At 42.0% G+C, this 26,557-nt stretch overlaps 1 protein-coding gene across 2 annotated transcripts in view; it reads left to right on the top strand.

Annotated features, from left to right (window-relative positions):
- Positions 1 to 292: 292 nt before the first annotated feature.
- LOC147199126 (zinc finger matrin-type protein 4) overlaps positions 293 to 26,557 on the top strand; it is a 59,392-nt gene continuing 33,127 nt past the window's right edge. Inside the window, exons 1-3 of one of the 2 annotated variants that reach the window (XM_086122494.1) lie at positions 293 to 800; positions 18,022 to 18,138; positions 22,328 to 22,420. In XM_086122494.1, coding sequence (XP_085978620.1) covers positions 762 to 800; positions 18,022 to 18,138; positions 22,328 to 22,420 — 249 coding nt within the window. In that variant the 5' untranslated portion in view covers positions 293 to 761. The remainder of the gene's footprint in view (positions 801 to 18,021; positions 18,139 to 22,327; positions 22,421 to 26,557) is intronic. The other variant, XM_086122493.1, reaches the window with a different exon arrangement.

Here is a 26,557-nt window from a genome sequence, read left to right as displayed (position 1 = left end):
ATTAGGCAGTATTTCTAGCAAATATTCAGTTGTGGGGTTTGTCATTTTGACCGTAACTCTGTCATGACAACACTTTTACCTGTGGGCAGAGCGTGTAAGGTTAACATGGGGGGGAGGCGGTGGTGGTGGTGGTGAGGGGGGGGGGGGGTGTTCACGACAACTATGAGTCACGCAGTCCACGCTTTGTGATCATTTTATATAATCCGTCTAATATCAGTGTGGGTGTATTAACCCACTCGTTCGCCTGGTGCTCCCACTCACTGTGGCATCTCCCTCCTGCATCCAAAGTGAACGCAGACACAAGCGCGGGCGCGTATCGTGCATGCTAGTCGGATGCTCTCAGTCTTTTCATTCATCCCAGTGAAGGCTGCGCATCATCATCATCATCATCATCATCATCATCATCTCTCTCCTCCCACTCTTCCTTGCCCCCCCCCCGCACCCCCCCCCCCCCCCCCCATTTCTCCGGTGCTGGGCTCCAGTCTCTCCCCACCACAGTTGATGGTGCGCGTGTCCAAGCGGAGGATCATGTCCACGGCGCTGCGCTTCTTGCCTCGGAGGCACACGGCAGAGAGAAGCCGCTAGAGGACACGCTTCACTCTACCGCGCAACAAGAGAGGACTTTCCGCGAGCCTGCGCGTGTACTCCACGCAGCGGGGGGGACTGCCAAGGGGAGAATAAAAGTGCATTTTGGCGCGGTTTAATCCGGGTTGACGGATCTGTACGGTGCAGGTGCAGCGGTGAAGACACTCGGCTGGCGGATGGTTGTCGAAATTGAAGAGAGCAGTCCCCTCTGCAAGGTGAGACATCAACTTGGTCAATAGTTGCATGAGTGGCTGATTCGTGATGCTAAAGTTTGTACCTGTTATCTATATGTTAGAGTGCGGTGTTGTGTTTAAATGTGTGCGACACAAAGTTTGATGCAAAAGTATAGCTGCACAATCACAGTGAGACTTCGACACGATTGACAGGTAAATACGCATAAAAAGGCTGGTACGTTCCTTTCACGAATGTATAAATGTGTATGAAAATGTGTACAACATGAAGTTTAAGGCACATCATGATGCATACGTGACACTGTGAGTATCTCTAGAATCTTCACTTTTTGACTCCTATCATTTTACGCATTGGATGAAAGAAAGTGTTGTTGCATTAAAAAATCTATGGTGTGAGAGTAACAAAGTTGAAGGAAGAATCAATAGCTTTGGTTATTTTGGCAGTGTGAATGAATTAAGAAATATTTTGGTGCATTTTGGTGTTCGTGGTGGAGCACTGCGTTCCATGTGTGCAAATGAAAGTTTGAGGCATATTTCTGGCAGGCAGGTGAGGAAAGAAACTGAGTTTAAATTTGAAAGTTTGAGCTAACTGGTCATTTTTAAACCATGGATGAATCCGTTACTGCCTTTTGTTCTGAACACTGTCATATCTGTGATGTTGAATGCGTGTGCCTTGACAAGGCAGGCTTGGCCTGTTGAGTGAGGTGCACGTGAGTGAATGAGGATGTACAGTTGACTGGCTGTTAACTGGCTAATGCGTCAAGTCACGGCCTAAGTTGAGGCCAGTCGGCTAAAAATGTGTTTTTGTTGACTCTGTTTTGTTAACTTTTGGTAAATAAAGCGTTTAAAGTGCCCTGGAAGCCCCAGTCTGTCTTCCCGTTTACCTGAACCACCTGTAAGATATGACATTTATTTCCTACTAGCATTGGTAGGCTATCTTAAATTGGCCAGTAATGCTTAGTTTACCGTAGACATAAGGGTGTTTAAATTAAAAGCAATTGCAATTTACCTTATTTTATTAAGTTTGAAATTATCCCCAATTTTGGATATTCTCTCTCGCTGGCTAGCACTTCTTGCTACGAGAGTGGAAAAATGAACAAACAAAAAACCCGCCCGGGAGCAAATAATCCGCAATGTAAGTAGGATAAAGTCAGCAAAAAGCAAAACGTATTCATATATAGTTTATGAAGAACTGAACATGTCATGATTTCTCATAATAATGACAAACAATGATTGAACAAAGAAATTGGTCCATATCAACACGCAACATTTGATTTCTATACATCTCTGTGACAGTTGTTTCATGTTGGTATTTGCAAGATCGACAGATGACTTTTTGGCTCATTGTAACATTTTAAACGATAAGGCGAAAGTATTGGTGCCTTAAACAAGATTTTTTTTTTTACTGGAACTTATGCAGGGGTCTGTGAGCGCAACATAAAGTTTAAGTCACAAGTGACGCACATTTCAGACACCATTTGCACAGATGAAACATGAAAGAGGATTAGCGTGACGATGGAAATTAAGGTTTAGGATGGCCTGAAGTGAGTGGTGCTTTCAAGGAAGACTTGCAAGCAGTATTTTTGTCTGAATGCATCATCATTTTAAGACACATTTACAATGTGTGGATATTTGCAAGCATACTGTATTGATGGACAATGTGAATATTTGTAAAGGAAGAAGGAGCAGAACCAAGCACATTTCGAGACTTTTGGGTGGCTTCCTGCAAATATAACCCTAAGAAATTAATGTGGTTTTGATTTCAATAAGAATTTCTTCATGAAGTTCTTGCAGGGGGGATGAGTGCAATATAGCTGAAAGCATCTTTTTGTCATCAATTATATTTGGACTTTTGGGGTCATGAACGTACACGATGAAGAAATCACTTCCCATGGATTTCTTGCAGGGCTGTTATATTTAAATGTGTTCAACATAAAAAATATAATAAAATAAGTCTGAAGCACGCATTTATTACTGCACTTTTCTGTCACGACTGCATGCAGACGAGCGTTTGGAATGACGTTGACTTCATTGGTTGACCATGCTGCTTGAGCCTATTGTGAAGCAATTGATTGTTCTGATTATGGGGCTGCTTCGTCAGCCCTAACGCACTCGTCTGCAGTGAAGTTGTCAGATTCGTTGATTGAAGCCTCCATTTCAAGTTCGTGCTGCGGTAAATTAACGTATTAAAGAGTCATTTAATTGGTTAATTATAATGAAGCGGATAATTGGCCAAGCTGACTGCATTTGTCCCTGCCACCAAAAGAGAGATGCATTAACTTGAACACTCGGACTTGTAGTTTCGCTATTTCTGCTCCGGTCTCACTAAAACTGCTGCCGTGGCAAGAACTCGTCACTTTGGGACCAGCGTCCGGTCTACTGCGTGCCTGTGGAAATGTGATAGCACTTTAATGGCCTTTTCACCGCTCTTGTCTGCCTGTCACAAGGGCTGCCCATGCACAAATATTAGTACACACACAAACACGCACACACAATCCCTAAATATGATTCATCAGACACATTGCAATGAATTGCCATGGGGAGGTTAAACAATTTTGTTGTTTTCTGTCTTCACAAGCAGCCATCAGATCAATTCTCAGAAAAGGATCTTCTGCTCTTAAAGGAGGAGTTAAATTTTTCAAAATGTAGCCAAGGAGTCATGCTCTTGTTCGTACACCTGCTTTATTGATCGCGCCTTGTCAGTTATTGGTGTTGGTGAGCGATGACACCTGAACCGTACCGAGGTTGCGGCATCACAGTATCTGTGATAGAATAGAAAAGTGCAAGTTCGTCATTAACTATAGATGAATAGTTGTCTAATATGGTCGTGATGCTGTTGCTGGTTTGCTCCGTTTGGCTCTGTTCCCTTTTCTCTGTCTGCCCCCTCTCGAAACTGCATTTCCAATGAACGTACATGCCAAGACAAACTGAAACAGAGGCAGAAGAGTCAACTCTCCGGTTGCAGAGCAAAACTGTTTCGGTATGATAAGGCATCCAGATCCAATATTATGCAATATCAAGCGGCCGAACAGGATAGAGTTTTAAAAAATGAAATTAGAAAATAAATACAAATTTGGTGTTAAAAATGAACACAGATAGGAACTGCAGTCACAGTTGCCAGATGCTACGTTCACGATCATCTGCTGAACCCGTTTGAACTCCGTTTCTCAGCAAAGAGCAACACCTGAAGCATGTAACGAGTCTCTCTGGGTTGAGTCTTACCGTATGTTCTTAATTAAAGGCCACTTATAGTTTGGGAAGGCTGACATGTGATCGCTCCACAATGTTACGTGTACCTACAGTAGTTTTGCACCATCCGGCCTGCCTGAGTCGTATCTCCATGTGAGTTATTTTGTTTTCAATTCAAAATATATTACGTATAATGCATAGTGACACCGTCAAGAAAAAAACAACAACAACTTTGGACAAAATAGGACGCCGCATTATAGCTTGCAATGGACAGTCAATGCGTAACTTGTTGTAAATGACAACATGAATATGTAAAGCAAACGTATTCATCATTAGAACTCGTGAGGAGGAATTGGTCACATTTGTGACATTATGAAGTTGAACTTCCTTGTTCTTTTTGTCCGTGTCCTGCTACAGAGTAGATGAACCATCTTGAAGTCAGTCTGTGTTGTATTTTTGCAATTTAGCAATAACATGATAGCAATACGCGATAAGACAAGTTGTACGGGAACATTTAAAAAGAATCCCTGTATCAAATAAATAAAATCAGTTGATTAGCACGTGCATGATGCAGAAGAACTCTGAAGTAGCCCATTTCACTGCGCCACTGTCTATCTCTCACGAGGTGGTGAAGTGCAAGTGGGGGAGAATCTGATTAACCAACTGGCATAATTTACTCAACCCTGAAGGGATGAGCGGTGACGTCGTGCTCTTGAAAAGTGCTAGCGTCCCTTTTGTAAATTGAAATGAAACATTCAAATCCACACGCAAAAAGACAAACAGTCTGAGCGTTCAGGATGGAAATATAATGCGCTTGCCCATGTATTGAGAGTTAAGAATTCTGTCTATTGTGTACAATTGATGGTTCATTTTCATTTTTCCTCCAACAATAGCCCCCTTTTCTAATGGTCACCATGTATATTAGTGCTGGAGCCTATCCCAGCCGTCTTCGGGCAGTAGGCGGAGGACACCCTGAACCAGTTGCCAGCCAATCGCAGGGCACACAGAGACGAACAACCATCCGCACTGACACTCACACATAGGGACAATTTAGAGTGTTCCATTAGCCTGCCATGCATGTTTTTGGAATGTGGGAGGAAACCGGAGTACCCGGAGAAAACCCACGCAGGCCCGGGGGAGAACTCTACACAGGGAGGCCGGAGCCGGGATCGAACCCACAACCTCTGCACTGTGAGGTCGACGCGCTAAACACTGGAGCACCGGGCTGCCCAGTAGAAGTATAGTCTACTTTAAAAAAAATGTGTCTGGGTCCTGATCATGTTATTGTGTGCAAACATCTGACGAAATAAAATAACACACCCACACACTATTTTTGTCAGTGTACTACTCATGATACATACGCTAAAGTGAGCACAATCAATATGAAAGCCATGAATGAGGTTCTGAAACCGTAAAAAAAAAAAAAAGTTACATTTTATGTTTTAGTCCTGGCATTAATTGATTGTGTACTTTAGAATGTGATGTGTGGTATAGGGGTGTGTGTTTTTGAATCTTTGCGACTCATATCGCTCCATAGCAACAGGCAGCACATCATCTTCAAATATCTTTCTCTCGCTCTCTCTCTCACACACACACACACACACACACACACGCACGCACACACGCACACACACACACACACACACACACACACACGCACACACACACACACAGGAAGCGTATGCTGTGACCTTTCTGCTAACTGTGTGCATGCCAGCCTTTGCACGAGTGTATCTGGATCAGCGCTTTTGTGTGAGTTTGCGTGCATGCACATCAGCATGTGGCCCATTTGACCTTTCTCGGTCTATGTTCATTAATAGCGGCCTAATAAGTAGTACGGAGCTGCGTGCCGCGGTTGCGTACACGCTGGAGATATTGCGAGGGACCTGCGTCCCTCTCTCACACAATGCAGATATAATCAAAATTGCGTTGTGACTGGTAATGATTCATTTACTCAAATGTTAGCATATCATTCATGTATCGCTCAGCGGGAACCAGTCGCATCTTTAATATACTGTATATCTGGATGCGCTTGTCAAGTTATGTTAATAGCAGTGTTGTACTAATGAATGCTTGCATATTTCATATCTGGGGCCGATTCGACAGAGCTCTTTAGAAATCAATTTTCTTTACCCGCATCACCGTGCTCGGAAACTGGCTGTCTGCCAGGTGGCCAGGAAGAGTGAGGGGGATATTGTGGCTGCATTAGGGAATGAAGCATCAAAATATCAAAATAGATTATCCAATTTTCCCCAGCCCTGTGAGTGACATGCTACTTTAAAATGTCACGGCGGAACAACCCTGACACAGCCGGAAGGGATGACACTTTGACATTTTGGTCACAGCTCGCAGCACGACGAAGTGACGCCCAGAAGATGGCGGGAAACGCTACAAAAAATGTCAGACACGTGCAAGATGTCATTTGTCGAAGGAGAAGTAAGAAGTAAGATAAGTTTCTACCTTAGCGCAAGCGTCTGTTTCACAGCTGAACCTCAAAGGTCCAACACCGAGCTTGTCAGTCTCGGGTAACGTTCGGTGAAAGTAGAAAAAATGTGTGTTTGTCACAAAACCTTTTTTTTGGATTGCTCGTACAGTAACTTTTAACAATAGCAAAAAAATTATTTATTTTTTTAAATCCTGACCCCCTCACCTAAAATATACATAAAATAATTGCCTACATTAATAATTTACACTGCAAATTTGCCATAAACTATGATCCCAAAACACCTGGATATAAATTAGCATATAATGCATTACAACTTGAAAAAAAAAAACGAGGTGCATATGTACATGCAATAAATACTCTCCTAGGTTTCATTAACAACCCATGTTAAACGTTTTGGCATAGAAAAAAGCAAAGAGTGGAAGAACCTTCTACAAGATCAATAGTTTTTTTGTTGTCTTTACATCGACTACTCTTTCCACACCCTGGGCTTGGCTTCTGTAAGTAGAACCTTGCGGCCGGCTGCAACGTACATTTACCGGTGAGATGACGGTCATCAGCCCTCGGTCATCTTGATTAAAAAAAAAAAAAAAAAAAAAAGAATGTCCATTATTGAAGCAAATCAGTCTGTGCAGGATTTCGCAAAACAGCCTCAGGACATAACCAAGCCAACAATTTTGTCCACGTGTGTACTTCGGAATCCCTTTCCCATAACTGGCGAGATCTTTCAACATCTTAATTGACAAAATCATTTATAGCAGCAAAAGATGAGAAGCCACATGCAGAGATTTGTATTGGATTCATTTATGAGGCGAACGATGGCGTGTCTCGAAGAGCAGACATCAAACACACACTTGGCTATTTATAGATGCTAGGTGCTGCAAGGTCATGCCCTATTTAATACACCCCACAGCGCCAGTGTGATGCTCTGGTCTCAGCGTGCTCTTGAAGCTCATACATATCAATAGCACATTGCTCGCCGAGTGTGTCGGATCCGAATTTGCATGAACACGGCAGAGTATGAAATTTCGATCAAGTGTGTACAGAATAGGTGTATGAATGTGGAATAAGAACACAACAAATTCCACGTCAAGTATGCCTATTATTATGCTATATCATATGGATGACGACTAATTATTTCAGTAGTTTCAGTTAAAAATACTCAAATACTAAACATTCAGTGAATCTATACAAAACTGTAGTTTTACTCTTTCGATTGACTTTCTGAGATGAATAGACTGATGATTTTCAAACTTACTGCATTGCATTTGATTAAGCCCTCTGGTGGCCATTGGGAATTTCAGCAGATTTCTGAACGGCTGGTCCACTACAGGCCGAAATTGCCAGGCATCAGGGCTTGAACAGTTTTTACATTTTATCTTTAAAAGAGCACATATTCGACAAGCTCCTCAGTTCCTTTGTGTGATTGCCAGGAAGAGTACCCAATGGATGCCTTCAAAAACATTGACTGTATTTTCTCCATGTAATTTTTTTACTCAACTACAGGGAGTACCAGGAAGTTATTTTGATATATACTGTATATTTTTTAAATATTTGTACAAACGCTTCTGGAAGGGGTTGTGTCTATGAATATTGCAGTGCAGGTCGAGGCAAGTAACTGTTATGATATTAATGTGTTTCCTCACATTTACATACTGTCTGATCGACGCCGTTTTTGTTTCATCTATTCAGGTTTGCACTTGCTGCACGGCCATAAGACCATGCCAATGTGCGTTTTCATAACAGGACATATTTCCAATGTGAGACTTTCACACTTTCAAAAGCCCTGCAGGTACACTAACATATATTTACACCCATGTGCATTGACAGTTGATCCTACAAGGACAAATGTGGGTGTGTCTCTGGAACGTAGCGTTTCATGATCTGTCAGTCGTATGGTTATATTCTATTTATATCCACTTATCTGGCGCTACTTTCAAGCTGAAACACCACACTTGAAGGAAGTGGGAGGCTGTGAAATTATACTGAGTCCGCTTTGCAGCGCTGCAGCCCTTTGTGTCACCTCACAAAGAGCTTGTTTCTGTTTCCTAATTGGGTGATGCAATTATTGAGGCTTGAGGGATCGCGAGAGAAAAGTATTACAAAATGTAATTTGCCTGACTTGAAATGTTTCCAACATTTATTCATTTTTAACCAATCCGGTGTTTTTTGATTTGACTGAGGCCTCAAAGGAAACTTTTTTTTTCCAGTAACTTTGAAAAGATTGCTCACAAGTGACTCTTGTGTAGGTTTTGGGGATTATATATGAATGTTGAATTATGACTTGCCTCGCTGCCTATCAAAATAAATACGTGGTGGTGTTTCACAGAGATTGTTCGGAATGTCAAACAACTTTACAGCTTGCATTTCTGTTCTACAGCCTTTTGAAAACCAAAAGGCTTTTATTGCTCTTTTTTTTTTTTTTTTAAATCACTTTCGTGCTGTTTGCGCCTCTGGATTCTCACATCCCATGCGGATGTGATACTGAATATGGGTGCAAAAAATGGCAAATGCTTTATAAGTTGTGCCCCACAGCTCCGAAAGAGTTTGTTGGAAAGTTCCACCCAACACTATAAAAAGGGAGCAATCAGCCGTTAATAGAATATGGAGATACCAGCAGTTTGGTTGCCATCCAGTATATCCACCCCCATATGTTGCAGCAACATAACAGACCCCCCACTAAGTCAGCGTGCCTAAGAGTCTGTTACTAAACACACTGGGAGGCAGAGATGGGCTCGGTTTAGCTGGAAAAGCCCCCCCGCCCCCCACCCCTCACCCCCATGAGAATAGTTCTGATTCACCCATTAATGAGTCCATATTGTGGCCCCAAGCAGACAATCTGCCATTTCTACCACTCACGACCCCCTGAGAGAGGAACCTCAACACCTCACCAGCAGGAAGTTTTTTTTTTGTCAAGGATTGTGAGGTGAGAATGTACAAATGGAGGTGATGAAAAGACATTTTCTCCAAGCGAATTCAACCAGCTGGGATTCTCTGTACAAGCTTTTACAAATGGGAAGATGATGTTCTTTTGGACTCTTCGGGACGAATGACTCATCTAGCAAGGTTTATTCTCAGCTCAGAAGATGATTTGGGGAAACTGATCAAAAGGACTGTGAATACAACCGCTTAAAACGCCACTGCAATTAATTATTTGTAATATTTTCAGAATGTTTACCTCTCTGTGCCATTGGACATACAGCATATGAACAATGCTGAGTTAATACACTGTATGTCTGAGTTTGTTTCGGATCAATTTGAATGTAAAAAGTAGTCCGAAATAATAGTAGCCAAAGTAGCATACATTGGGAAAATTCCAAAAAGAGTGAAAAGCTCTCCTTTGACTGCTCTGTTCATTTTATAAGGCACTCTGGTATATTGAAGGTACAGTACTCCAAAACTAAAATGAAGCATTTTGGTCTCTTGACATACTTTTAACAAGTGTCCTGCTTATCTGTTTCCCCTCCTTAGGATACATGACAGCTCATGAGTGCATACCGGATGTGCTGTATATAAACAGTAACGCAAACCAATCCATTTGTATGATTTACTCACCCTATAAGAATCAATAAGAGAAGCCATTAGGATTTGGATCGTTAAGTAGTATGTACCGGTTGATCAAGACTGCAATTTATTTTTTGGGGGATCGATTTTCATATGTACCCAAAGCGTGGATGAAGCTCAGCTTCTCATAGCTGTCATTTTGGATTTCCTTACACATCTAACTGAATGAGACAGTATACGGTATAGTTGAAAGAGGTTGAGCCCTGCCACACGTGAATAGCCAAAAACTGCAAGTGAGTGTTATGCCCCCCCTAAGAGTTTCTAGTTGCCTTTAAACTGAAAATAATCGGTTCAGCCATTGCAATTTAATCGGATAATGAAACCTTACAATTATAAGGCGCATTGTGAGTAATATAGTTCCCTAGAAAGAATCTGGCATTTCTTTCAGAATCAATAAATCAAACAGCTTTCGGCAGTACTCTTCCTCAATAGGGTCACGGTGAACTGGAGTCTATCCAGGCTGATTTTGAGCGCTAGGCGCGGTGTATCCTGCATTGGTCGTCACTCAATTTCAGGACATGGGGCGTCAAAAAAGTATCTTCACATCACTCTTTAACTCAGAGTGTCACGCGATAAATACAGAAACATTGCATTTGTCACATTGTCTATTTTGTTTGGGTAGTTCAGACATGAAATTAGTCAAGTCACAATCAACTTGGTACATTTGTTTCAACCACAGTAAAAGTTTTCTTTTTCAGGAATGCATTTTATTGGGGTTGTTAATGCGGAAATTTAGTCGGCAGCTGACAAGGAAGTGAGGCCGGTTCTCTGTAATGACCGTTTTCATTGGATTATTTCAGTGCAGTGCCCCCTGACGAACATGCATACAACCATTGTTCAAATGGTATTGTTTATTGTTTCTTTATTTCTCAGGTGCGATTGTATTGTGGTTGTGGGTCGTCTTAGCTCAAGCAGGCGTGCGGTAGTAAAGCTGCGGATAATCCAAAAGATGAACCCCAGAATGAAGGCATTTATTTGATTGCATCGCTGATGGGTCACGAGAGCTCTATATTACCTCACATAGAGAATCTTGGAGTTTTACATCACCGGACCAAGTGGTTGTTGGAGAAATCCCTTTTGCCCGCACTGATTGCGAGGAGATGATTCTCCGTAATCTTCGTTGCTCATTGATGGATTCACGTTCAAGGAAACGAAGGGCTGTTTAAAATTAATTCCTCCGCAGCTCGGCAAGAATAGAACGTTTTTTGGGGTTTTTTTCGCTTTCCAGATTGAGAAGACGAACAAACTCTTTAAATGCAAATAGCAGACACGCATCCGCATCGCACATATGATGAATAATTTGAGAAGCTATCAGTCGGTGGGAAGAGTGCTTCAATTCGAGAATCACTGTAATCCACCGCCGTAGTAGTAAAACGCACAATCCAGTGGCTCTTCTTTCTCGAGAGTAGATAAGTCGAGCCTGCACTGTCCCTCATGAATAATCACTGCACTCGAGGCCATGCCGGCACCGCGGGAAGGGCAAGCGGAGGGAGGAGGTGCACATGCGGGCAGACTGAACGTGCAACCACTGCATGCAGCTTGTAACGACAGTGACCAGTAAAGGTTTTCACACTAGGGCAGTTATCTGCCATTTCCCAGGAAATGTGCCGATTTTACACTGAAGAAATGGTGTGCCGAATTTACTGAATTTTAGGTTGTCAGGTGGTTGCACACAATAAAATCATCTGGGTCCAGATACATTTTTTTGAAGCAGACTATATTCTACTTTTTGCTTCGTGCAGCCACTTGACGAAATAAAATTCTCAACACACCATCAGTGTAGGAAATTCTCAACTCAACTTAACTCCACTGTATTTATAGAGCACTTTAAAACAACCACCGCTGTATACAAAGTGCTGTACATGGAGCAAATATCATATACACAACAATAAAACAATACATTAATAACAAAGACAGTACAAAGCACGAAAACAGTCAAACTAAAATCAAGTCTGAGTCATGCTGAGTCAAAAGCCAAAGAATACAAATGAGTTTTGAGATGAGTTTTAAAGATGGGTAGCGAGGGGGCTTGCCGAATGTTCAGTGGGAGGTCATTCCAAAGAGAGGGACCAGCAACGGAAAAAGCTCGATCCCCTCGGACCCTCCGCTTAGTTCTTGGTACATCTAATAATGTCCGGTCCGCAGACCTGTGGCAGGTGTGTAGGGGCGGAGGAGCTCAGAGAGGTAAAGTGGTGGTGAATAAATGACTATGATACATGTCTCTGTATTGCTGCCAGAATTGATGACAGTCAAGTGATCTATTGACAAACAATGTAAATATGATCGATCATCTTGTGACCCGACTGGAACAAGTAGAACTCAAATCATTCATATGTGTGGCAGGTATGAAATATCACACATTTTAAAAATACCGTGCAATTGAGCACACATTGCCACTCTTCAAGGTCCATATAGTAAATGACAAATCCCAAAAGTTGAGGGTGGCTTTATGAAGCATTCGTTTCTGTAAACCTGCAGAAACGCTGGACTAAAGTTTGGTTGATGCTCGTTCGCGAGGTCGGCACGGCCCCAAGCGGCGAAATGACATCACGCTATTCCGTGCGCCGTCTGCAGTGCCGCACGGCGCACCTACGAAAATGTTTCGAAAAACAGTTTTCTACTTTCCAATTCTTTCTTTTCATTTCGTTTGTGAAACGTATGTAGCCTGTTCACCCCAAATTACTTTGTAATGTTGATAGTTCATTGAAGAAAAATGAATTAGACCAAGCCTGAACCAGAAATGCAGGTCACAACACACAAGTGGGTGACTATATGCTGACATCTTGACAGCTCGATTGTGTCTTCACGCTACCTCTCAATTTTTACTCACAAGCTCAGTGTGAGTTGAGATAACCTTGACTGCCTTAAAAACAACAACAACGAAAACAATCTCAAAATACCTCTTGGTTAAGGCATTTTCTTCATCAAAAGAGGGTTGGAAAATGCACAGGAATGCTAATATTGTATCGGCGTCAGCTATTTTGGCTTCAACATTGTAGCCTCGTTTTTCTGTTTACACCCGGCTGTATTTGCATTAGTTTGCCGTATTTAGCACAAAGGGACTCGCTGCAGTGCAAATGCGATGAATTAGTTTTTGGATTCCTTTGAAGACTTTCTTTTTTTTTATTACCACACGCAGCCTGGAACCTTTGATTGCTTCCAAGCAAAAGGGAGGCGTGTTCATCTCGGTGCACACGCATTTCGAGGGGTAGCAAGAAACTGAGCAGCTTGTGATGTCAGCCTTCAAAGTGGGACTGCAGAGTGCTTTTGCAATGTATGAGCTTTCACGTTATCGGGCTTGTTGGTCTCGTGAGTCATTAAACAGGCCATTGGCTCACAGGCTAAGGTCAAACTTCAGATTACGGCTGCATAATTTGTTGTCTTGTACTTTGATCAAAACAGTGTTCACCCTAGCGGATGATCCATGAATTGCATCTTATTAAAAATATTCAGTCCGTGTATTTTATGTATTTTTTCACTTTTAAATTATCCTGCGGGCCTGATGGAACCTCCTTGGGGACCGGTTCCGTCCCGCGGGTCATATGTTTGAAACACTGCTTTAGATCAAACAAAATAGCCACTCCAGAAAATAATGAAAGAAAGACGACAAGGTGTTGCAGTGAAGTTCACAGCATCTTTTTCTTTGCTGGACTTGGCAGAAAGTACTGCAATCACCTGCTGTGTACCTTCTGCAGAGCCGTCCTGCCATGAAATTCTGGAAAGAAATAAAACCCCAGGGCAAGACCTACAAAAAGACCACGGATGAGGATTAGGGTTGGGATTTAGATTTTAGGGTAATGGGTAGGTACTGCTAGGTGTTTGGTTGAGACAGATTGTTACTGTGAGCGTTTAGTGTAACAGTTTTGGTTCTGAAGTATGAGGTGAACGGTTTAGGTTCATGGTTAAGGTTGGGATTGGTAGGGTTTAGGGTAAGGATTAGTATGGCCCCTTGAGGACCATTAATGCTTTCATGCACCCTGTAATATGATAACATGATGAGCTGTCCACTGTAGTAACCTCTGTCCCTGAAAGGGCTAAAAACTTAAACGTCCCCTAATAGGAAATGTTCTCCACCCCTACTTGTCAGCTTCACGCTCATTGTTCTCTAAAAGACTTTGACCGACATTCTGACTGAACTTGGACTATGCAGTATTTATGCTAATCCTGCCTCCTCTCGCGTTAAAAATTTAGATATCTCGCTGAACACGAGGTAGTCACTTTGAACAGAGCTATCAGGGTACAAGGAATGTTAGAAATCAAAATGGATATTCCAAGCTCAGGATGGTGGAAAAAAATACCTGAGCGGTTATTAGAAAGATATAAAAGCCACCTTCGAGTGCAGTGACAGCTTTTTAATGAATAATGGGCCAGAGGCACTGTGATTTCAGTCGGGAGGCTCAGAGTTCACATTCATGTTAAATACTTGATGTGGTCTTAAAAAGAGAAGCCGCTTAAGGTTGACTGTCTTCAGGCGCCTCGATCTGGCTAGCATGCTAATCCGCTTTTTATTTTATTTTTTCTCAGTGCTGTGTCTAATTAGAGTTTAGGGCTGTTTTTTTTTTTATTTTTTAGCGATGGTTTATCATGTCCATCTCTTGTCCTTAATTAAACTCATGCATTCTCAGTTTCAACTTCCAACGTAAATACCGTACTCGACTTGGGGCCTGGTTCATTTACTCAACTATGGGAGACATTTTTTTGTCTTGCATATCAAATAATGTTGCTTGTATATTATTTATGTCCAGTGAAACCTGACCCTAAAACAAAAGGAAAAGGATTATTTTGAAGAAGCGAACAAGAACGGAGAGAGAGAATAACTCTGAGAGCTCCCGGCAACGTAACCATGGACAGAGCTGAAGTCTCATGAGATTTGTTGGGGTCTTTAACTCTCAGAATTTTTTTTTTTAGATTAAATACCAATTCAAGAAGTGTGCAATCAAAGGGTGTTCGACTTCAGAGAAGTTCACATCTATTTTTATTTTCCCCAGAGTTGACACCCATTTCCAACTAAGCCTCAGCTACTCGTACTTCAAAGAAAGACAGCAAAAGTATGAAAAGTCATTTTCAAAAACGTCAAGTTGAACGCTGCATCAGGGCCCGACTGAGAAAATGGGTTTGCTCAGTCCGAGGTCTGTGCAGCCCTCGTTAAATGCAAATGATTCCAAAAGATGAGATTGAAGCTTTACTCTTGACTTGATCTGACTAAACACCCCGCTTATGCGAAGGAGAAAACACGGACAATTTTTGGTTCACGCCGCTTACAAAATTGACAATAATGTCACCAAAAAAAAAAAAAAAAAAAAAAAAATTGATGTTCCTCTGGGAATTGAGTGCCTTTAAATTCCAACCATGAAGCTACCACGAGCAGCCCACTACAATATGAACATCTCCTCTCTCAACCACCCCCCTGCCTTCCCCGCCATCTCTTTCCCACTTTCATTAATTCCTCCGCTATCTGTCTCTCCATCTTCACGCTTTGTTGGTCATGCATTTGCGCAAATCCCACCAACAGATCGCCTCTATTAATTAGGCTGCCATTCACGTCCCACTTGTGACATCCGCAAATTGTGGAGATATTAAGCAGATAAGGTTATTCCCCCAGCTGTCACTCCATCTTTTAATTGGGCAAAGGTTTAACAATTGGACGTGTGGCTGATCTCAAGTCAGTTGTTGAGAAGTGTGTTGGGTAGGATGAACGTTCTGCCCTGATGAGTTTCATTTGTTTATTTACTCCATAAGTCACAGCACCGCTTAGTGATGATAGGACATGTACAGGATCTCAAAAAAATCGGTTTCCAATATGTATTCGTATAACAAAGCACTTTCGAAGTCTGACTGGCTATCTGTGAGACAAATGGATGACTCGAAACAAGGTTTTGAGATGAATCAATGAACGCGAGTGCAGCACGACGGCAAGGATCGGCTTTCACTGATGAGGATTATATTGACTCGAGAATTTTTTTAAAAATAATTGATTTTATGTTCTGCACCCAGCTCAAGATGGAAAGCACCTGCGTATCCGACGTCGGCGTTTGAAGGTCTTGTGAGTTGAGCAAGATAATGGAAGTGTCCCGACAGCGTCTGTGCAATTAATTGAAACGTCCACGGTGCACTAAACACATGGGGAGGACACAGAGGCATCATTAAAAGCCTCCACATACGCATTTAGGTGCGTGCACTGAGGTGATGATGTCGTGCATTGGTGGGAAGCGATTACACACTCGACATGAGAGAGGACTTTTACTTCTGTCACGACTCACCATTTTGTGGATTACCATCACGGCCACTGAGATTCTCAATCTTTTCACGGTAATGGAAGTGTTATTTCACACTCTGCTTAGGTGACCTCGTAAGCATCTATGTTTTTTTCTGGGCTATTTTGGCCCCTGCAAACATCTTGCATCTCAATCTTTGGGGCAAAAACCTAATCCACTTTAGCAGTTACTGTTCCTGCATCGTTCCCGAAAGGCTCGTTACGCTGCCTAACCTTGTCAGAGCACCGCAATGCAGGGCACACATAATGAAGAGAATAGAAAACTCGACAAGGGCGCTCTGAGTACATTATTAAAACATTTTTCGACCGTGGCACTCACTAGCAACGCAATGAGACGATTTCAGGTTGTGAAGAATTCACAATGACTGAATGTTGGCCTTCTGAGGTCTCTGTAGATTAACTGTCTAGGTTCTAAGCAGGACATCTTGCTTGACACCACACTCAAATTGGTCCTATATTCTGTAAATTGCAATGCATGATCAAGTTAGTTTAGTAGGTTATGGTACATAAGTCATTTATTTTAAGTTGCAGAGTTCATTTAAAAATATTTCCTAATTAACGTGTCTTGTTCCTTCGCTATTCTGCCTTGGTAAATAGCACATATACAAAGTAAAATAGGTCCGTCCATCCATCCATTTTCTGCCGCTTATCCGGGGTCGGGTGACGGGGGCAACAGCTTTAGCACGGGAGCCCAGGCTTCCCTCTCCCCAGCCACTTGTTCCAGCTCTTACCAGGGGATCCCGAGGCGTTCCCAGGCCACCTGGGAGACATAGTCTCTCCAGAGTGTCCTGGGTCGTCCTCGGGGCCTCCTGCCAGTGGGACATGCCCGGAACACCTCACCAGGGAGGCGTCCAGGAGGCTAATCAGATGCCCGAGCCACCTCATCTGAGTTTCCCTTGCCCGGACGCATGCCACCGGGGCCCCTCTCTGGAGCCAGGCCTGGAGGTGGGGCTCGCTGGCGAGCGCCTGGTGGCCGGGTCTATACCCATGCCGAAAAGGCAACGTGGGTCCCTCTGCCCATGGGCTCACCACCTTGGGAGGGGCCAAAGGGGTCGGGTGCAATGTGAGCTCGGCGGCAGCCAAAGGTGGAGACCTTGGCGGTCCGATCCTCGGCTATAGAAGCTAGTAAAATAGACTGCAATCTAAATGACTTGCAAACCAAAACAGCAACACCAACTGAAATACGTAAACAGTCTCTCAGATGATTTCATGTGTGGAGACCTCTTCACAATTTTTTGTGTGCGACAGAACATGGTGCCTGAATTTCTCTAGAATCTTCTTTTTTAACTTCCAAATTCACTCAACCTAAATGCAGTATTATATATTGTATATATTAAATAAAGGACTCCCTTGAAGTGACGCACCCTCTGATCTGCCGTTGAGTAATGAACCTCCCCCATCCACTGTGTGAGGAATTACGATTTACTTACTGTGAGTTCCTTTTTCAATTGGAAAGATGACAATCAGCAAGCCATTACTGTCCTCGTAAATACAAACATGACACAATTTATCTTTACGCCAACTTCATTTATAATGTAGCCGATAAATTTATGATCCACGCAATGCCGGTAAGATGATTTAGAAGTTCCTTGTTCAATAAAATGCAGCGACACTTGAGGCCATTGTTCACTTGAATCCACAGGAGGACAAAGTGCGACGGTAGATCTGTCATTCTGAACCTAAACTATCACCGAATCGATGTGCATGCTTTTGTATCTTAAACACATGCTGACATTCCTCACGATTCCATTTGCGATTGGTGTGTTTGCATGCAGTCTCCCATGAAGATGAAGTCTGCAGGCATGGTGGACGGAAGCTTGTTCACAGAAAGTTATTGCAACATCTGCAATGCCCAGCTCATCTCTGAGTCCCAGCGCACGGCACACTATGAGGTAAGCCTGTCTCCGTACATATATATTTTTTTATCGCTCACTTTTTTTTTTGTGTGTGCTGTTGCGCGCCTGATTTGCAAGATGAGTGAACACAAAGGAATTACACGCACAACCCTCCCTCAAAAAAGTTGCTTTGGCAGGCATTTTGCTGTGCTGTGGTCTTCGTACTGGGTTTATTTGTCCAGACAAAGTGCTCATCCATTATCCATAGACTTAATGCAGCATGCTAATAGTTGGGGATTGCACACAAACAAGCACACGTGCCCGCACATAGACACTATTTGTTTTAATGTGCTCTACCTCTCAGCATACTCCCAAAGAGTAATTTAATGAATAGCCATTAAATAATCAGCCCTGTCCTATATTTACTAAGTGCATATGCGCAGGCGCGCCTGCACGTACTCGCACTCACACTCACATGCACGCACGCACACTACATTCATGCATGTGGGGGTCTTTCTTGATTACAAAGCACAATTGGGATTAACAAGTAAACTAATCAGGACAAGCATTTATCTGGAGAGAGCAAGCAAGGACGGCAACAATGTGCGTTAGCATGCGCGAGTGTCTACCAACTACACTAATTAGAAGAGAAAACACATGCACACATACACACACTACCACACTCACACACACACGCACACACACACACACTTGAAATGTGCACATGAACTCATTGCAATCTGTCAGCCAAAGTACAAAAGTTTCTCGAAGACGTCAAGTTTGTGTTTGATGATCAAGGTCGGCAACGGTGTTCGCAATGGATGAAAATATTTCTCGTAAAGGTCAACTGACAGTGTGTAATTAGTTCAAGTAAATTCAAATATGACTGGCTCTGAATGTGGTTACACAACTTCTGGGTTACTCTCCGCAAAATAAATGCTTCCACCATCTTGGTATCAAATGCTAGAACACGGTACAGTGGATATTTCTAAGGTTACAGTGAGCAGGTATCTCCAAGTTCGGAACCGTTTCTCCTTGAGGAAGGTCAACATTTGTGCCGGATGTAATTAAATTCCCTCCAGGCGTCCGTGAGCTACTGCGGTCATGGAAATTGGACAGATGTGACCTTCACGTTTGACCGTCTACATTAAATCCTGTACCTTACTGGAGTAGAGCTCCTAAGATGATCTTTATTAGGAGAGAGTGCATAGGAACGTGTTGTCTAAAGAAGTACTACTGGTTTTCAAAAACCTACTCCACATGTTACTCCAAAGGGTCGGGTTTATCAAGTGTAATTACTTTTATGGCCACTAGGTGCACCCTTTTCTTTGAGTTTTTTGGAGGATTTAAAATTACCGGTACACAACATAAAAAAAGGTAACTCAAAGTGCTTCACATAATTAAAAGTGCCACATTTACAGTTGGTTGCAAACAAAAATGTTAGAAGTCGTATAGCAAAGTAAAGACAAGAAGTAGCTTACTGAAATTGAGTGTCCAATGTAATAAGATTTTGGAAAACATTTAAAAATGCTCTTTGAAAGACCTTAATCATAGCAATGGGTAAAGTGGGGAGCAGCATAGTTTTGAACCTTGATTCAAAATGACATATTATACACAAGTACCGAGAGGAAAAAAATGCTTTTTAAGGTTGATTTGGGGAGTGTGCATTATATTCGGGACATCTTATAAATTATACTCATCGAGCAAACTTAAGTGATCAGCCATTTTTGTCAAATTTTTTTTTTATTCTGAGCATGTACTGCAAATATCCTGGAGTGAGGCGAAATATAATTTATGAGAGTGATCCCAAACCATTCCAATCTTAATGTTGCTTTTTCCTCAAATTGAGTATGTTGCTTCTGTTTATTTTCGAAATCAAATCATGCTCTAACTTCCCTCCGTTGCTGTCCAGTAACACAGAGGGAAGATATTTTTACCCTGCCATCTGTGTGGCCTTTCCACGGTTAGGCTAACTAGATTTTGACCAACGGGAGAGAGGGCCAAGTCCATTAACGGTGGCGGTCGGAGCTCTGAGGGTCAGCGCAGTGTAACCATGGCGCTACAATGTCTCGCTTTTAGCCGCCATGCCGCAGCCATCAACTACATGACAATTTATGGACAAACACAAGGCTGCTTGGAGACCCGCCACAGCACACTTCCGTTCTAACAAAATGCATTAGAGTCGTCTGACAAGTAAGGGGTGGAGGGGCATGAAAGATGTTTGGGAAGGTGGGGGTTTACCATTCCAAGAATGGGTTTCAGGGGATACAATCGATGCAGCGGTGCAGCAATTACAAAGCCTCGTCAAAGTCGTTCATTCCCTTGCTTTAATACGTCGCCCTGCCTTATCCCAAAATCCTAAATCATTGCCTCTATTGGAATTCTCCTTTCGTTTTCAACATTGCTTTACACATTAAAATAAGATTGTGTATTGATTTAATGAGTCTCTCCTTAAGGTGGGAATGCAGCAATTATGCAATAATGGATGTATTGGGAAAAATATTGACACAACTGAAGAATTTTAATGATACTACTACTCTTAAGGAAAAGGTTTATTGACCTGATACTTTAATGGTATTTTGTCTATTAATCTCATGATACACATGAAGTTGCATGAGGCCTTAAAATAAAGAAACTACGGAAAACAAGAATCTCATGATTCTTTTTTTTCCCCATGACTATATATCTGATGATGTATACATACACTACACTGTCAATATTGAATAGGTTGTCCAACGCTGAATGAGAATTGCAGACAGTGTGTCATAATCGAATATTATTGTGATTTTTCTTCACCAATGTTCAAATTTCAAACTGTACACATTTGTTTTACTCTAAAAACACCCTGCAGTATGAGAGTGCACTTTGATCATATTGATATTTGCGTATCGATACCTTATTGTGACATTACGACACGACTAATCATACTCTTTGCAAAGTACCGTATATTCCGCACTATAGAGCGCACCTAAAAGCATTCCATTTTCTCAAAGGCCGACAGTATATTATAAAAGTATATATTATAATCCAACGCACCTAATATATGGATCAATATTTTGATTTCTTGAATGTGGTGTTTTAAATGTTTTATAAAGCGCTTTGTTACTCCTGCAGCGGTTTGAAAGCTGTTTAAATAAAGTTTGAAAGCTGAAAGCTGATATAAATAAAGCTGTTTTGTATTGTATTGTATTTCCTTTAGCATAGCTCAATCTAGTGGATGCATAGCGCAACCGCAGCCCTTATTGTTGCTTCTATTCTATGCTCCTTATATATGAAAACAGTTCTAAAATAGACCATTCATTGAAGGTGCACCTTATTCCTCGAAGCGCCTTATACTACGGAAAATACTGAACAGAATCGCATTAAAAGCAAAATCTCAACTGTACATTTCTCTTAAAACATGATAAATTGTCACAACCTATAAAACAATACCGATAGTATCAAGATACAGCAATTGTGCCACTAAAAGCGTTTTTTTTTTAAAATACAGGAGCAAGAAAAGCCCCCAACTTGTCTGATTAACAAAGAAAACAAAACAAAACAAAAAAAAGCCACAAACAATATCAAGGTGTCATTGACATCAAACAGTATGATGTTGTAGTGAAACGAAATCATGACATACAATGATACAATGGACGGTATCACAATATGAATCGTTTGATATTCTATCATCTAAATTTCTCATCTATATTTCCACTGCTGATTGAGATGGCAAGATAGCAGCTTTACACAGGGACATCGAGCATATGGTTGAGGTTATCAGGGGTCACGACTTGCTGTCATAGAAGCCAACAAAGAGCGCGCGACAGCCGTATCAATCTTGCACACAAACACATGCCACCATCTTATTTTGTTCGCCCGAAAGCTTCTCCGCCTGTTTTCATTGTCCCGCATTAAAATGACAGTGAGCAGTTTCAAGGACAGCTCACTGTCATTTTGAATATAGCCTCAGGTGCTGCTGCGTTTCTGCTTGGAATAGTTCAGACTCATTAAAAGGCGCATGAAAGATACAAGGTAAGAGATATTCATTTTGCAGACCACGGACAATCCAAATGTTTCATAGGTGAACCGCAGTCGCAGCCAGCCTGAAATATGACTGAAAACATTTCATTCAACGTTCAATGGATGATTCAATAATTGATTACTATGCCGATTCCAATTCAAGGTATAGGGGCTCACGACAATTTGGGGTGAAAATTGTGAGATACAAATGAACTGAGACTTTTTTTTTGTGTATCTCTTTTAGAGCAAGAAACATGCCAACAAAGTGCGTCTGTTTTATATGCTTCACCCAGAAGATGGAGGGCCACCTTCGAAGAGACTGAGGCCGGACAATCCGGTATGTTGTCACTCACTGTAACTTTAAAATTGCCTTCACCAAGGAGGCGGTTGCGTTTGTGTCGACAAGCAATCTTTTATCAATCTAATGGATTCCAATTTGAGTGAAATCTGTTATGCATATACAGGGACGGAAGCAGACATCACACCGGTCCTCATCTCGAATGCATATTTGACATTTCACTTTAACATGGGAATTACTATTTTACCTGTTCAAATCGTAATCTGTCAAATCTCATCATTTCAGTCTAAGATTTGGATGACAGGGCATTGATTGACGCTAGATCTGCACTTTATATACCGCGCAGCAGGAAGGAACAGGGCTCGACCTGGTGGAAGGTGTTTCTTAGAGCGATCGTCTCTAATTGTTGATGTTGTATTAGCATTATGAAATATTTGACCTTTATTTACACCCAAAAGGAACAAGTATTAATCATAAATAATTTATATTAATTTAATATGTCTTAGAAAACCTAATCCTGTAATAACGCATCGTGAGCCTGAAAGCATAGTTGCACAAGTAATTTTTAACTCACCATAACAATTCAAATAAAAAATGGCAACATGCTTGCTAAAGTTTGCGCTTTTGTTTTATTTTTTTTTCGGGCTTGTGTGTGTAGATTTTCTGTCAGCCAGGTAATCTGCATATCTTGAATTGCGGCTTCTTGTTTTCCGAAAATATCTGAAAATTACTCAGGCAATGGTGCTATTAGGTTGCAAACCTTGTTTTTTTTGTTTTGTTTTCTGATATGCTCAAAGCTGTATCCTACCAAGGAGGGAACGTTTGCAAGAGTTGGCAAAGGTAGCCGTCATGATCCGGTTCTAATCTTTCTCCAGAAGGTGGCAGAGGAGGGCCATCCCTCCAGCTTGCACACATGCTGCAAATGTAATCAGCCGACGATTTAAGGACTCCCATGTTGTCACGGCTCTGTTGGATAATTCGCCTTGCTCATGACTGTCATCAAGTGTTAAATTCGTCTTGCCGTTCAAAGTTCTTGCTCTTCGTTTTTGTGCCCGCCAGGTTTTCTGCACTTATCTTTCGAGGTAGTTTTTGTAGGTAGTTGTAGTCACGGTTTTGATACTATACGCATTTCGGTTTCTTCTTGTCTGTTTATTGACAAGCAATTTCCGTTTGTTTTTATCCTGGCCTTTTTTGCAAGCATTTTTGGTTGTCTCGTTTTCCCGGTGTTGTACCGACGTTCTTTGTTGAACTTTGTCGGTCTTGCGACCTATTTTTGTTGATAAACCTTTTTTGTTTTTGTCCGGAGCTTTCCCGAAACATAACAGCAGTGAATGTTGCATTCCCGTCAGGGTTCATTCAAGGTTGCAAATGTTCACCGACCATTCTCCATATTTCATTTTTTTTCCGACATTTAACTCACTGATTTTAATTTGGACTTTTTTGTGATAAAATAGCAACTTGGAGGTGAAAATGGGTCATGATGTCCTTGGTTGTACTTTACTATATATACTATAGAGAGAACCTGATTTCCCCCAGTGTAACCCGCCTGGACCATCCATTCTCAAGCTTGGCCGTGGCAGCCAAGCGCCCAAGGGGATTTATACGCTGTTGAATCACTCATGTGGTTTTTGTGGGCTGTAACTCTCCCCACAGAGGCAATGGTGCCGTTTCTGGTGATCTTCAGTGGCTGCCAAGTAGCTCTGTATCGGACGACTGCAGGCGATGGCTGGAGAGGGCAGTGCATTTGTGTGTGTGTGTGTGTGTGTGTGTACGTATGTGTGTGTGTGTGTGTGTGTGCGCACTAAGGATTGCGTCTGGGTATTAAGATGGGCTTTTCATGGGTCTCAGTGTGTGCTTGCATGATAGACTGAGTCGAGTGTGTTAATAAACACTAAGCAATGCGTAAGCAACAGAAAAGAGGTGTGAATGTGATGGATGTCAGTGGAAGAATTGTGCATAACAGCATGTGCCCTATCTACCAAGACTGTAAATTCCAAACACACAAACACACGCACACACACACACACACAGTGTGGACAGAGCTGGTGGAAAAGCAAATCAAACAAAAGCGGTAAAGTCTAGTGCCGCCACACAAAGCCAGATAGGAGACCTTGCCTGGTTGTTCAGGGCCAGTTAGCTCAGTGAGCAAACAAACCTAAGTCCTCGTGCCAAAACACACACAAATATTTGCATAATTGTCCACGATTTAAGAAATGCACACACATTTTTTAAATGGTAAAATTGGTTGAGTGCCCTGGGCAATCATCTTCAAAGAAAGAGATTAGACTTAGTTTTTAATTTGACGTGATTTAAATGCAGCAAGGCAGAGGCATACATAACAGCCCGTGTGGTTTTTTTATAGTTCCAAAGCAAAGAAAAGGAAGCTGTCAAAACATATTTGCAGACCAATAACAAGCAAAGATCAAAAGCCCCGCACTGCCAGTACTGCGCAGTCACTTCTTCAGATTCTTGCAGAATTACGCGGCAACCAGCTTCGCTTTGTATTTCACACACAAAAAAAAAATAAAGCACTGAGGGAAAACAACTGCTTGGGCTCAGCATTTGACAAAAATGTAGAGAATTAAAGATGAAATAATTGATTCGTTATTTTTCTCAAAAATCTGATGTTAAGTAATGTCACTTCTATGTTCCGAACCATGCTCGTGTAGTATTTAAAATAATGCTGTCTGTAGTGGAGGATATAGCGCCCCTACACTGATCTCACATTGGACTTCTTTAAACGGCAAACCCGAGAAACTTGTGCGCTACATTTTAACTTGATCGCTTCCAAGCTGCTAAATTTCACTCGTCAGTGTAGCGGATCTGTGTATGTGGCGCATGAAGCAGACATATCACCAAAAGCGCTGTTTCTGGCGATCATTTGAACATATGGGCAGATCTTCACCCAGCCGAGCTGCCCAGTCATGGGTGGGAAAAACTCAGTGTAATGTTGGGATTATATCAAGTCAAAATGATTCATTTAAAGACACATTTTTCGGAAAAAAAGGCACCTCAAAAAAATTCACTAGGGTGCTTAATTTCTTGCTCGGTGGGTGGGTAGTCACTCCGAAGACCAAACGAATTGTATACAAGCAATTCAAGTCAACAATGTGTCATTGTCAAATATCCGTTTACCACGCATCAACCTGATATGTAGGTTGTGACTTCCAGTATATAAGGACAATAAATGACGCAAAATACGGCATCTCGTAAGTAAGAGATCAGCATCGGTGTCATGTTTTCGATTCTTGTTGATGAGATTGGCGTGTAATGGACATGACAGATAGCATATTTGTCGAATCGCATTGTAAGCTTTTGTTGTATGTAAGAGGTTCCCATCCATATTTATTTCCAGTCAGGTCAGTTTCATGCACTACTACGATCCCAAAACATAAATTGTAACTATGGAGCCCTCTTACACCGCGCAAACAAAAATGTCATTCGCCCTGCATGATCGGAGTCCATTACCATTCAGATGGCAAATAAAGCATGGTAGGTCACTCAAGGAGCGCTACAAAAAGCAAATCAAGTGGAAATCAGGGCATATGTGAGCACCCATCCCTTCTTGTAAGTGGCAAATGTTTCACAAGCTGTGTGGGAAAAAAAAATCATGCCATGCATGTGCGCCACATGACCTACTCGCATGAAATTGGCATGTTAAGGGCATGCGCACGCACACGGACGTTCATGCACACAGACATACACAATTTATTTTAAAAAAAAAAACATCACACCTGCGTCTCCATCTGCCTTCCTAAGTGAGCAAGACATGACTCAGCCCCTTCTGGCTTTCACCTCATGTGGGCTCTAAACACACAAACACTCACTCACGCCGTGAGAGCATTACGGCAGTCAGCACTTCGTTCATAACCTTTCCTCGCATTTGTTTTCGTAGGATGCCGCGCAGCTTATCATCACTTTATTTGCATTCACTTTGGCACTCATTTGGGCACTGTGTCCACTTTGTACTTGATCTGATGAGTGACCTTGTTAAAGCCTGCTCAATTTGTTTAATAGCCTCAGATCTATGCGTCTACTTTTCGGGAACAAGCATTTAAGACTCGAACAAATTATTCAGATGAGCCAAGATTCAAACCCAGAACTATGAGGCCATTGTGCAAACTGGCTACTGTCTGGACTACAGTCGTCCCTTTCACTCTGCCTTTCAAATTGGCC

Source organism: Hippocampus guttulatus, chromosome 10 (assembly GCF_054856545.1).
Source record: "Hippocampus guttulatus isolate MCC_2025c chromosome 10, RoL_Hgut_1.0, whole genome shotgun sequence".
Classification (NCBI taxonomy): Eukaryota; Metazoa; Chordata; class Actinopteri; order Syngnathiformes; family Syngnathidae; genus Hippocampus; species Hippocampus guttulatus.
The sequence above is the reverse complement of the archived record's forward strand: the minus strand, read 5'-3'. Positions and strand labels throughout refer to the sequence as shown.